The 14,379-nt window shown below is 40.6% G+C and overlaps 1 protein-coding gene across 3 annotated transcripts in view; it reads left to right on the plus strand.

The window, feature by feature from the left end:
- Window positions 1–4,370: 4,370 nt before the first annotated feature.
- Window positions 4,371–14,379, plus strand: part of SLC35F5 (solute carrier family 35 member F5) — a 45,011-nt gene continuing 35,002 nt past the window's right edge. Inside the window, exons 1-3 of one of the 3 annotated variants that reach the window (XM_036858339.1) lie at window positions 4,371–4,704; window positions 5,554–5,644; window positions 5,803–5,944. In XM_036858339.1, the coding sequence (XP_036714234.1) occupies window positions 4,665–4,704; window positions 5,554–5,644; window positions 5,803–5,944 (273 nt within the window). In that variant the 5' untranslated portion in view covers window positions 4,371–4,664. The remainder of the gene's footprint in view (window positions 4,705–5,553; window positions 5,645–5,802; window positions 5,945–14,379) is intronic. The other 2 variants (XR_005020646.1, XM_036858338.1) reach the window with 2 other exon arrangements.

A 14,379-nucleotide genomic window follows, 5' to 3' on the forward strand; every position in this document is an offset into this window, starting at 1 on the left:
TGGGTGCGGCTGTCAGTGAGCTCCTCCTTACCACGCTGTAACCTGCTGGCGTGGGCCACTCAGCTGGCAGGAGGCTGATGGGCTGGTTGAAAGCACAGGGTGGGCACGGGCGGCGCCACTTTTAAATTCGTCTGCATCAATTAAATGGGGCTCTTATTTTCTTATCTCATTCCTCACCAATTATGCCTTCACCAGTAAGGTATAAAAGGAAGTAACACTCCAGTGAGACCATTTTCAAAAAGAGCATCGATTTGGCGTCCAGCATGGTCCATAGTGCTAAAAGGATACTAGCCAAGTACGTTTAGATTCAGTACTTTCTAGCTTAGCAAATGCCTGCTCTAATTAGATAATCAGTTTCGTCCATAACATGGTGTCCTTGAGGGCCACGTCTTACACAGTGCCCGAACAATACTACCACATTGGTAGCCATCAAGTGGACACTTAATAATTTCTGCCTTACTAAAAGTGTTTCTCTCTTATTTAAAAGCTCTTCGGTTCTCCTCACATACAAATTATAAGTCCAAACTCCCCGAACTAGTTCCCACAACATGCTGCAACCTCCCCAGAATTCACCTGATCTGTCTTAATTCCCATTCCTTCCCTCCATATATGCTGTGTTCTGTCAAGTGTTTTACCAGTTGCCTCTGGACACACCTTTCTTTCTTGCTCATGTCAGAGACCAGAATGTGCCACCCCCCAAAACTGTCACTTTGGCATAAGGATTATTTTGAGCTGGAGGCAAATGAGATCAATAGATGCAGAAAGAAGCCTTCCTGACTAAAAGCGGAAACTTCTGAAAAATTAAGGACTGCCAATACTTAAATCCACTCTCCTTGGGAAGTTTTACGGCCACGAAGAAGACAGAAAGCCAAGATGGACCTGCACAAACCAACCTTATTCCATTAGCTGCCCCTAGGTGTTTACCTTCTCACAGGTTGCTGCACCTGAAAGTCTGAAACTCTTCCTTTGTCACATCTCTAGAAATTATTGTTTTGTTAAGATGCTACATTAGCCCAAGCTCTAACCCCCCATTTGAGTTACTTTTCCTTGAGATTTCTCCCGAATGATGTGCCCTGTATGTGTTAATAAACTGTTTGTCGTTCCCTTGTTAATCTGTCTTTTGTCAGTCTAATTTTACAGGACCCCAGCTGGAGAACCTAGGAGGGTGAAAGGAAAAAAGAATTTTTCCTCCCCTACACTCGTACTCTTTTACTCTCTTAGAAAAAATAATCATTCCTCTACCCTGCCCCCATCAAAATTCTACCCATCATTAAAATGAAGCTCAGATCCACCTGTTTTCTGAAGCCTTCTTTATATTTACCTAAAGAGATCATGCCTGCGGAACTCTGGCCCATACCCTCAAGGGCATGGCAATGAGTGAGCATCAATCAAGCACTGTCCTGGGATGCCTGTTCTATTTATGTTTGGAACTTTTATTCAGATCTCTTGCTATTTTGCTCCTCCAAACTGCCTGTAAACCCTTTAAAGTCCAGGACTTGATTGTACACAATAAACCCTTAGGAGCTTAGATATCCCAGAATCTCCCAAGGTTATGACTTCCATTACAGCATATTATTTACCCCGTAAAATGCAATAATTCAAATTCAAAAGCAGTCTCTTGTGTACAATTAAAAAAAAAAGTTGTGAACCTCAGTCCATTAGACCATGTGTTAGATACAAATCAAATCAATTATTTATTGAGCTTGTGTACCCAGCATTCTGGTAGGTACTAAAGAGACTATGATGATAACATACAAGCTACAAGAGTAGACTGTTGGCCAGGACTTGATCAATAACTGCCAGCTTCCTAAGTTTTTGCCCTGTTTCCAACTTAGGACCAACCAGAGAAAGGCAAATATGCACCCCTAACCAACCACATAGGATGCCTTGCTTCTGGTTACTCTTTCTCGTTTCGCCATGCCAACAATCAAGGCATCCTGAAGCAGTTCCCCTTTTCTACTCTAAAGCTTTTACACTTCCCGGCCCTCCTTTGAGTCTCTGCCAAATGCAAGTGATGGGAGCTGACTGCCTTGCTATCACAAGCTCTGAATAAATATCTTTTGCTTGTTCTCGTTTGAGTGTTCTTTATTTATTTCCACACTTGGAATTCACAGAACTATTATAAGTGGTTTCAACTATTAACTGGGGGCTCCAAAGGCTCATGACATAGCCATTTGTAATTTTACTGAGGCTTGAATTTAAAATGTAATCTTTGATAGTGGTGTACAGGAGTTAGTTAACTAGTGACGGCCCTGTACACTCACATACAACTTTGCTTTCATATTCATATTGTAACATAGGTACTTACTGAAGAAATTATATTCTCTGTATTTCGGGGGATTTTTTTTTTTAAGACTTAACTGATGAATCTTAAGGGTCTACTATTGACAGATTTCAAAAGGACTTGAAGAGTGATCGACTTTGAAGAGTAAAAAGGAAATTAATAAAAATGAAAGATCAATCTTTTTAAGCCTGTGAGACTACGAAAATAGTACTACCAACAGAAATGAAGATATGAGGAAGAAAATTGGCTTCAAAAGGTAAAGAGACAGCAGGATGTTCAAGCTCATTCAACAAAATATTGACTGCAGTTCTGTGTCAGGCACTATTCTAGGTGCTGAGGAGATAATGGAGGACCATATAGGCAAAAATCTTTGCTCTGGTGTAATTTATATTTGAAAATGTAGACAGCTGGGATTTGGTAGGAAGGGAAATGTAAAGATACCTGCTTTTAAGACTTAATCACACAGAGATGAGTTAAACTTATATCAGAAAGCAGCTTTCTACGACTTTGAAGTTTCTGAGGACTTGGCCTTGGACAAGACATATGGGGACAAAAGAAAAATGCCTGAGGTCAGGATGCCACAGCACAGAAACCACACCAGGGCCTGTTGACTCAGAGTAGTCCAGTGGAATTTCCCTCAGAGTATGCTGGGAAAAAAATGTTAAGGGAAGATTAACCTAGGATTAGAGGCACAGTCCTTTAGCAGATGCTCTGGAAATAAGTGGTAATAATGGTAATTTATATACATTTACAAAGTACTTACATTTGCATTATTTATTTAAGAAACAGATAAGAGTATCAGCATATTTATAGATGGAGAACTGAGGTAGAGAGAATAATAGTCCTCAAGATTACACAATAAATTGTGGTGAGATTAAGAATTAGAACCTAATTTTCCTGACTCTTAGATCCTGGGAGGTATTCATAATGCTACTATTTTTTTCAGTCTATGTATCATAAATGTAGCATAAAAATTCTGAAGCATATTATGAGCCTGACACCCTAAAGAAAGAAGGATAAAGCGGGTACTGAAATAATTTGATTAATGTCTGCAAACAAATTTCCCCTAAGTAGTAATTTTAAGTAAATGGTTAAGATTTTTCTATTCTGCATGATACATTTCTGAATTATTTATTAGAGGAGCTTGATGCTGATAGTTTATTAGAAATTGACTAGATTAACACAAAAAATGTCCATTGGTATTGTTTTACTAGTCAACTGAAAAATTTCAATACATTCAATTTCAATAAAATGAGAGATTAAAAAGGTAAGAAATGCACTACATTTGACTACAGAAGTAAGAAAATTTCATTTCTTCGCACCATCTCATAAAGATGTTACAAATGCGCTGGTGGTAGACAACTCCATACAGAACCTCTTAGCATTGTTTTCGTTTTCTAAATGCAAACCAGCTCGCTGGCAAGCCATTTTTCTTATGGGATACTGAAAAGATGATTAAGAAAAAATCTGTACAATGTAATAATTATTAACATTTGTGTTCTACATGCCATGAATTATCTAAGCCCTTCACATTTGTACGCTCATGTAATCCTGGCATATGTACAAACTAACAGATGAGGCAGGTACTACTATTATTACGCCCACTTTTCAGATGAGGAAACTGAGGGTCAGGGAGGTGAAGCAGCTTGCCCTAGGGACACAGCTTCTAATTCCCAGAGCTGGGATCTACTTTACATACAAAAAGTTTCCAGAAAGCAAAAGTTCTCCCAAGCCATTTTGCTTTTCCGGCCTCTTCTCGAGAAAGGAATATCGAGAGTTGCCTGACCGAACTTTGTAAGAAATGGAGTTGCTATCTCTTCTTTTAGTGCGGGGCCATCTGGAGGCTCGGCCACCTCCCTTGACCTTCGCTCCGCCCCAGCCACCCACGCCCGCTTCCCTCTTCTCCTTCCACCGCGCCGCACTTCCCTTCTTCCCACCTCCGCTCCTCCCTGCCGCTCCAGCCGCATCTCCGCGCTCGGTGCCCAGCGCCGCCAAACCACCCTACATGCGGACCCTCCCGCGGCCGCCGTTGCGCCTCCGTGACGTAACCCGCGCGCCACCGCCCTCAGGCCGGGGGGCAGGGCCGCAGGCCGGGCTGGCTGGCCGGGGGCGGGAGCGGGACCGGAGCCGGGGGCGGGGCCGGGATCCAGCTCCAGGCCTCCGCGGCCATCGCTGCCTGCGCGGTTCCTCACTCTCGCCCGCTCCCCGCCCTCCCGGGCCGAGTGGAGCCGGGTGGCGTCGGCAGAGTCGCCCGGAGGGGCACCGCGGCTTCAGGGGCTGGGCCTCCAGCGCAGCGCAATGTCAGGCGCCGCGACAGCCCTGTGAGTCCGAGGCCGCGGCCGTGGCCCTGGGCGGCGGCGGGTCCGGGCCGGGTCCGCTCATGGTGCCGCCACGACACCATCGCGGGGCAGGAAGGCCAGGTAGGTAGGCACGGGAGGCCCGCGGAATCACCCGGAGCCGAAGCCGGGATCGAGGGTCCACCAACAGCCCCACCTCCAGCCTTTGGTAGCAGCCGACGTGCTTTGACCGAAACGGCAACGGTGTCTGGGGGCCGAGTGAGGGGGGGAGGCTGACGGGGGCGAGCGAACCCGGTCCACACTCTGGCCGTTGAGGAAGCTTCCTGGGCGCCGCCGCTTCAGGGCTTTACTCGCCTTCCCTGGGGAGGCGTCCCCGGCTTAACTTTTTTTTTTTTCCTCCGAAAAAGGAAGATTCCCTTTAACAGCTGTTTCCCCACCCATCTCGTGAATGACTATTTAGATCTAAAATAAGTGACAGGGGTGGGTGGGGAAGCCTGGAGGATCCTTTCCCTTTACCACGTGAGGTGCTTGGAAACGTGCCGTCGAGACGCACAACAAATCCCTTCCTCTCACATCACCCAACTCCGCTCGAGATCGGGGACGGAAAAGACACTTAGAAACCGGCGCGTGTCTAGACGCTGTCCCGGGAGTGGGTACCTCCGGAGAGAGGCACGGGAGGCGAATGCAGTTCTGTATTTATGAAACTCGGAGAAGCTATTTTTCAGTAGCTAACTATTCTTAAATATGCCGTTTGTTGAATACGGCTTTTTTTTTTTTTCCTGTACCGTGTTCTTTTCTGAGTATAATTTGAAATGCACAACGGATCACATGAAAGTCTAGAGGAAAGTGTCAGTTATATTTTACACACTTTGATATTCTTTCATTTGGAAGGTGAAGAGTGAAAAAGAGCTTATGAATCTTAACGTTGAGTGATCGATGTTTTCATAAGCATTGTTTTGTGGTGGGTTTTAGGTGCGCTGAGTTCTTCACCTCCATTTAGACTCAGATCTGCCCAGTTTTCAGGCACTGCTCTTGAAGACCTCAGAAAGGCCTTTAAAATAAGGTAAATTACACACTTTTTTTTTTTTTTTACCTGGATGACTTTCAACCTGAATATTAGCTTAACAAATGTAAGATATTTCTGTTTTACTAATTTTCTCGTTTTTATACGGTTACTTTTAAAATATCTCCTCTAATGTGATCTGTATTTTCACGAAACAGACTGCAAATGGTGTGTGTATTTATCATGAACCGAATGAATTCCCAGAGCAGTGGTTTCACTCAGCGCAGGCGAATGGCTCTTGGGATTGTTATTCTCCTACTTGTTGATGTGATATGGGTCGCATCCTCAGAACTTACTTCGGTATGTAATTCTTGTCTAGGAATGATGTTGCGTTATAGAAATATTACTATTGTTATAGTATCTCTCGTCATTACTATCTCTCATACTTACTTAAAGCAGTATTTTGAATATTGTTGAATTATTTATCTTTGATAATGAATTAGTATCAATTCAAGTTGAAACTGAAAGGATACTCTTTTTGGTGCTTCCTACAGTTTTCTTATATCTTTTAGGGAGATTATTTAGAAAATGAGATACATGCATATTTTCTTAATATTTGTGGGTGTTTTTGTTGTTCTTTTCCTAAATTAATTTCTTTCTTTAGAAATACTGTCTTCTAGTGGAACAGCCATCTAGGATGCGAATCCATTTGTCACCATTTAGTAGAAAGTGAGAATGCTTTAGGTCAGATGAGTGAAAGTGATCTGAGTTTTCCTGTACAGGGCACTATCGTACACATACATGCGTGCATGGACATTTATATGTTTGCCGATTCAAACATTATTATAAAGTATATGTATACAGTGATTGCCTTTAGTTAAATTTTATGTTGTTTTTATTGTTGACCTGTCGGTAGTAATGTGGTATTTTGAGTTCGCAAGCTAGTTTTTCTTTCAACTTGTACAGGTACTTTATTCTGTTTGGCTAATGATCCCTGTAAAAACTTATTTTCAGAAGTTACTGCATTTCAACTTACATGTTGCTATCTTAAGGCAAAAGGAAGACTAGCATTTATAAAATGAACTTAAATGTCAAAAGAAGCAGTGTGATACTGCTGGTCATTTCACATGGTAGCTAAGTAAATAGTTGACATTGACATTGTATCTGATGAATGAATAAATGTTTAGCCTTTTTTGGACTTAGGCTCTGGAATACAATAGGCCATTTATTTTTCGCTCTACTACAACCTTTTTTTTTTTAGATTAACATTCTGTAGTTTAACTACAAAGAAACCTCTTTAATGTTGACAGGGAAATAAGCCTATCTTTAAAATTTTATTTTAGTTTTAAATAAATAGTTTGGTTTTTATTTATCACGTAATAAAGTTTAGGACAAAGAGCACCTGATTAAATTATAATTTAACAATCCATATCTAAGCAAAGTAAAAAAAACAAAAACAAAAACCCAACAACAAACTTGTCCCTGTTTTTGAAAAAAGTAAAACCTGTTGATAAGAGGATAGTTTATAATTTGGTTATCCAGGAGCATATGTAATGTGTCTAATTCCTCAGCCAAATATGCTCTTCAAACTTAAGATATGCTGTGTATTTCAAAATTGAAAATCAGTCTTTTTATTGTGGGAATTTTCTGACATATACAAAGTAGAGAGAATGGTATAATGGATCTTCACGTACCCATCACTTACCTGTAACAGTTATCAAATTTTGCCAATCTTTTTTTTTTTTTTTTTAATATTTATTTATTTATTTGGCTGTGTTGGGTCTTCGTTTCTGTGTGAGGGCTTTCTCTAGCTGAGGCAAGCGGGGACCACTCTTCATCGCGGTGCGCGGGCCTCTCACTATCGTGGCCTCTCTTGTTGCGGAGCACAGGCTCCAGACGCGCAGGCTCAGTAGTTGTGGCTCACGGGCCTAGTTGCTCCATGGCATGTGGGATCTTCCCAGACCAGGGCTCGAACCCGTGTCCCCTGCATTAGCAGGCAGATTCTCAACCACTGCGCCAACAGGGAAGCCCCATGCCAATCTTTTTTTTTTAATAAATTTATTTATTCTATTTTATTTATTTATTTTTGGCTGTGTTGGGTCTTTGTTGCTGCACGCGGGCTTTCCTCTAGTTGCTGCGAGCTGGGGCTACTCTTCGTTGCGGTGCGCGGGCTTCTCATTGCGGTGGCTTCTCTTGTTGCGGAGCACGGGCTCTAGGCACGCGGGCTCAGTAGTTGTGGCTCGCGGGCTCTAAGAGCGCAGGCTCAGTAGTTGTGGCTCACGGGCTCTAGGCACGCAGGCTCAGTAATTGTGGCGCACGGGCTTAGTTGCTCCATGGCATGTGGGATCTTCCCAGACCAGGGCTCGAACTCGTGTCCCCTGCCTTGGCAGGTGGATTCTTAACCACTGCGCCACCAGGGAAGCCCCAAATTTCGCCAATCTTATCAACCCCTTCCCAAACATTTTTTCTTCCAGTGTTTAAAGCAAGCTCTAGCCACCTGTCATTTCACCTATAAATTCTTTCATATTCATCTCAAAAGGACTTCTAATTTTTTAAATATAATTACCATGCCATTAATATATCTCACAAAATCAATTATAATTGATTAAATCATCTGATATTCAAATTTTCCTGGTTGTCGAGGACGTCTTTTTAGGTTAGGATCTAGTCAAAGATCACACATTACATTTGTTGGAACTTTTAAGTCACTTTTAGTCCTTAACCGTATTTCCTCCCTTTTTTTTTTTTTTTTTTTTTGATTTGTTGGAGAAATGGATCATTCTTCCTGTAGAATATATCACTCTGTCATAGTCCATTTGGGCTGCTGCCGTAACAGGCCACTGTAGACTGGGTGGTTCAAACAACAGTTCTTACAGTTCTGGAGACTGAAAAACCCAAGATCAAGGCGCCAGCAGTTTTGATGTCTGTTGTGAACCGCTTCCTGGTTCTTAGATGGCAGTCTTCTCACTGTGTCCTCACAAAGCAGAAGGGGCAGGAGAGCTCTCGGGAGTCTCTTTTTTTTTTTTTTTTGGAGTCTCTTTTGTATGGAACTAATCTCATTCGTGACTTACCCTCATGACCTAATCACATCCCACAGGCTCCTGCTTCCTCATACCATCACATTGAGGGTTAAGATTTTCACCTAAGGGGATACAAACATTCAGTCCACAGCACACACGTTCTGGATTTGGCTACTTACTTCCTTGAGATGTCATTTAGCTTGCTCCTTTGTCTCTCTTTTTCCTGTAAAATGGTAGTTAGATGTAAAGTCTTGATTTGATTTAGGTTCAGTTTTTAGGAAAAAATGCCTTGGTGGTATCGGGTACTTCCTTTGACATCACAACATGAGGCCCATAATGGCTGCAAGTCTTACTTTGGATGATGCCAATTTGAGCACTGTAAGTTCCTCATCAATCTTTAGGTAGTGGTTGAATATCCATATGATTATTGCCCAGATAGAGTATTTCACTAGGGTTGTAAAATGGTGATTTTTCTAAGGGTCGTTCCTTCTGCATTTATTAGCTAGAATTCTTTAAGGAGAACTTTTCCACAACTACTGTTTGGTTATCCTGATACACGGGTCATATAGGAAAGGTTGGATAAATCTTGATTCTTTTCCTTATTCATTTTTTCCCCTTTATTCATTTTAAACAATGTTGCCTAGCAACTTCCAGAAGTAACCATTGAGGATTTTTTGCATATCATTATACATTTACAGATTTTTGTATATTTGATGTGTTTTAAACAATTGTGCTTATTATCCCTTTTGAGGCTTAAACTGCCCTATCTTTGGCCGGTGGGACCCCCTTTAAATTCTCTCCAGTGTCCTTTCAATATTACCCCGTTAATCATTTTTTTTTTTTTAAGATTTTTTTGATGTGGACCATTTTTAACATCTTTATTGAATTTGTTACAATATTGCTTCTTTTTTTATGTTTTGGTTTTTTGGCCACGAGGCATGTGGGATCTTAGCTCCCCAACCAGGGATCAAACCCTCACCCCCTGCATTGGAAGGCGAAGTCTTAACCACCGGACCGCCAGGGAAGTCCCTACCCCATTAATCTTTAACATCCTGTTTGCCTTCTGGCACAAGATGCCCCAGACTCATCTCATACATTACTGCCCCATACTTGGATTTGACCCTTTCTTCAAGGGCCTATGGTTTTTTTGTGTGCAAAATGGTACAGATCATCATCTGGATTCTAGAGGTGCTCATTCCTTATGGGTTACCTTTTTTTTTTTTAATTTAATTTTATTTATTTTTTTATACAGCAGGTTCTTATTAGTCATCCATTTTATACACATCACTGTATACATGTCAATCCCAATCTCCCAATTCATCCCACCCCCACCCCCACCCCCTGCCGCTTTCCCCGCTTGGTGTCCATACGTTTGTTCTCTACATCTGTGTCTCCATTTCTGCCCTGCAAACCAGTTCATCTGTACCATTTTTCTAGGTTCCACATACATGTGTTAACATAGGGTATTTGTTTTTCTCTTTTTGACTTACTTCACTCTGTATGACATTCTCTAGATCCATCCACGTCTCTACAAATGACCCAATTTCATTTCTTTTTATGGCTGAGTAATATTCCATTGTATATATGTACCACATCTTCTTTATCCATTCGTCTGTTGATGGGCATTTAGGTTGCTTCCATGACCTGATTATTGTAAATAGTGCTGCAGTGAACATTGTGGTACATGACTCTTATTGAATTATGGTTTTCTCTGGGTATATGCCCAGTAGTGGGATTGCTGGGTCGTATGGTAGTTCTATTTTTAGTTTTTTAAGGAACCTCCCTACTGTTCTCCATAGTGACTGTATCAATTTACATTCCCACCAACAATGCAAGAGGGTTCCCTTTTCTCCACACCTTCTCCAGCATTTATTGTTTGTAGATTTTTTGATGATGGCCATTCTGACTGGTGTGAGGTGGTACCTCATTGTAGTTTTGATTTGCATTTCTCTAATGATTAGTGATGTTGAGCATTCGTTCATGTGTTTGTTGGCAGTCTGTATAACTTCTTTGGAGAAATGTCTATTTACGTCTTCTGCTCATTTTTGGATTGGGTTGTTTGTTTTTTCATATTGAGCTGCATGAGCTGCTTGTGTATTTTGGAGGTTAATCCTTTGTCAGTTGCTTCATTTGCAAATATTTTCTCCCATTCTGAGGGTTGTCTTTTTGTCTTTTTTATGGTTTCCTTTGCTGTGCAAAAGCTTTTAGGTTTCATTAGGTCCCATTTGTTTATTTTTGTTTTTATTTCCATTACTCTAGGAGGTGGGTCAAAAAGGATTTTGCTGTGATTTATGTCATGGAGTGTCCTGCCTATGTTTTCCTCTAAGAGTTTTACAGTGTCTGGACTTACATTTAGGTCTTTAATCCATTTTGAGTTTATTTTTGTGTATGGTGTTAGGGAGTGTTCTAATTTCATTCTTTTACATGTAGCTGTCCAGTTTTCCCAGCACTACTTATTGAAGAGGCTGTCTTTTCTTCATTGTATATTCTTCCCTCCTTATCAAAAATAAGGTGACCATATGTGCGTGGCTTTATCTCTGGGCTTTCTATCCTGTTCCATTGATCTATATTTCCGTTTTTGTGCCAGTACCATACTGTCTTGATTACTGTAGCTTTGTAGTATAGTCTGAAGTCAGGGAATCTGATTCCTCCAGCTCCGTTTTTCTTTCTCAAGATTGCTTTGGCTATCCGGGGTCTTTTGTGTTTCCTTACAAATTGTGAAATTTTTTGTTCTAGTTCTGTGAAAAATGCCATTGGTAGTTTGATAAGGATTGCATTGAATCTGTAGATTGCTTTGGGTAGTAGAGTCATTTTCACAATGTTGGTTCTTCCAATCCAAGAACATGGTATATCTCTCCACCTGTTTGTATCATCTTTAATTTCTTTCATCAGTGTCTTATTCTGTTCTGCATACAGGTCTTTTGTCTCCTTAGGTCGGTTTATTCCAAGGTATTTTATTCTTTTTGTTGCAGTGGTAAATGGGAGTGTTTCCTTAATTTCTCTTTCAGATTTTTCATCATTAGTGTATAGGAATGCAAGAGATTTCTGTGCATTAATTTTGTATCCTGCTACTTTACCAAATTCATTGATTAGCTCTAGTAGTTTTCTGGTAGAGTCTTTAGTATTCTCTATGTACAGTATCATGTCATCTGCAAACAGTGACAGCTTTACTTCTTCTTTTCTGATTTGGATTCCTTTTATTTCTTTTTCTTCTCTGATTGCTGTGTGGATTCTGTTTGCTAGTATTTTTGTTGAGGATTTTTGCATCTATATTCATCAGTGATATTGGTCTGTAATTTTCTTTTTTTGTAGTATCTTTGTCTGGTTTTGGTATCAGGGTGATGGTGGCCTCGTAGAATGAGTTTGGGAGTGTTCCTTCCTCTGCAATGTTTTGGAAGAGTTTGAGAAGGATGGGTGTTAGCTCTTCTCTAAATGTTTGATAGAATTCACCTGTGAAGCCATCTGGTCCTGGGCTTTTGTTTGTTAGAAGATTTTTTTTTTTTTTAATAAATTTATTTATTTATTTATTTATTTTTAGCTGTGTTGGGTCTTCGTTTCTGTGCGAGGGCTTTCTCTAGTTGCGGCGAGCGGGGGCCACTCTTCATCGCGGTGCGCGGGCCTCTCACTGTCGCGGCCTCTCCTGTTGCGGAGCACAGGCTCCAGACACGCAGGCTCAGTAGTTGTGGCTCACAGGCCCAGTTGCTCCACGGCATGTGGGATCTTCCCAGACCAGGGCTCGAACCCGTGTCCCCTGCATTGGCAGGCAGATTCTCAACCACTGCGCCACCAGGGAAGCCCTGTTAGAAGATTTTTAATCACAGTTTCAATTTCGTTACTTGTGATTGGTCTGTTCATATTTTCTATTTCTTCCTGGTTCAGTCTTGGAAGGTTATACCTTTCTAAGAATTTGTCCATTCTTCCAGGTTGTCCATTTTACTGGCATAGAGTTGCTTGTAGTAGTCTCTTATGACGCTTTGTCTTTCTGCGGTGTCTGTTGTAACTTCTCCTTTTTCATTTCTAATTTTATTGATTTGAGTCCTCTCCCTCTTTTTCTTGATGAGTCTGGCTAAAGGTTTATCAATTCTGTTTATCTTCTCAAAGAAGCAGCTTTTAGTTTTATTAATCTTTGCTATTGTTTTCTTTGTTTCTATTTCATTTATTTCTGCTCTGATCTTTATTATTTCTTTCCTTCTACTAACTGGGTTTTGTTTATTCTTCTTTCTCTAGTTCTTTTAGGTGTAAGTTTATATTGTCTATTTGAGATTTTTCTTGTTTCCTGAGGTAGGCTTGTATTACTATAAACTTTCCTCTTAGAACTGCTTTTGCTGCATCCCATAGGTTTTGGATCATCGTGTTTTCATTGTAATTTGTCCCTAGGTATTTTTTGATTTCCTCTGATTTCTTCAGTGATGTCTTGGTTATTTAGTAACATACTGTTTAGGCTACATGTGTTTGTGTTTTTTACGTTTTTTTCCCCTGTAATTGATTTCTAATCTCATAGCGTTGTGGTCGGAAAAGATGCTTGATACGATTTCAGTTTTCTTAAATTTACCAAGGCTTGATTTGTGACCCAAGATGTGATCTGTCCTGGAGAATGTTCCGTGTGCACTTGAGAAGAAAGCGTAATCTGCTGTTTTTGAATGGAATGTCCTATAAATATCAATTAAATCTATCTGGTCTATTGTGTCATTTAAAGCTCGTGTTTCCTTATTATTTTTCTGTTTGGATGATCTGTCCAGTGTCGTAAGTGAGGTGTTAAAGTCCCCGACTATTATTGTGTTACTGTCAGTTTTCTCTTTTATAGCTGTTAGCAGTTGCCTTATGTATTGAGTTGCTCCTGTGTTGGGTGCATATGTACCTATAATTGTCATATCTTCTTCTTGGATTGATCCCTTGATCATTATGTAGTGTCCTTCTTTGTCTCTTGTAATAGTCTTTATTTTAAAGTCTATTTTGTCTTATATGAGAATTGCTACTCCAGCTTTCTTTTGATTTCCATTTGCATGGAATATCTTTTTCCATCCCCTCTCTTTCAGTCTGTATGTGTCCCTAGGTCTGAAGTGGGACTCTTGTAGACAGCATGTATACAGGTCTTGTTTTTGTATCCATTCAGCCAGTCTATGTCTTTTGTTGGAGCATTTAATCCATTTACATTTAAGTTAATTATCAATATGTATGTTCCTATTACCATTTTCTTAATTGTTTTGGGTTTGTTATTGTAGGTCTTTTACTTCTCTTATGCTTCCTGCCTAGAGAAGTTCCTTTAGCATTTGTTGTAAAGTTGGTTTGCTGGTGTTGAATTCTCTTAGTTGTTGCTTGTCGGTAAAGGTTTTACTTTCTCCATTGAATCCTAATGAGATCCTTGCTGGGTAGAGTAATCTTGGTTGTAGGTTTTTCCCTTTCATCACTTTAAGTGTATATGCCACTCCCTTCTGTCTTGTAGAGTTTCTGCTGAGAAATCAGCTGTTAACCTTATGGGAGTTCCCTTGTATGTTATTTGTCATTTTTCCCTTGCTGCTTTCAATAATTGTCTTCTTTGTGTTTAATTTTTGCCAGTTTGATTACTATGTGTCTTGGTGTGTTTCTCCTTGGGCTTATCCTGTATAGGACTCTCTGCGCTTCCTGGACTTGGGTGGCTATTTCCTTTCCCATGTTAGGGTAGTTTTCGACTATAATCTCTTCAAATATTTTCTCGGGTCCTTTCTCTCTCTCTTCTCCTTCTGGGACCCCTATAATGCAAATGTTGTTGCATTTAATGTTGTCCCAGAGGTCTCT

The sequence above is a fragment of the Balaenoptera musculus genome, chromosome 7, assembly GCF_009873245.2.
Source record: "Balaenoptera musculus isolate JJ_BM4_2016_0621 chromosome 7, mBalMus1.pri.v3, whole genome shotgun sequence".
Taxonomy (NCBI): domain Eukaryota; kingdom Metazoa; phylum Chordata; class Mammalia; order Artiodactyla; family Balaenopteridae; genus Balaenoptera; species Balaenoptera musculus.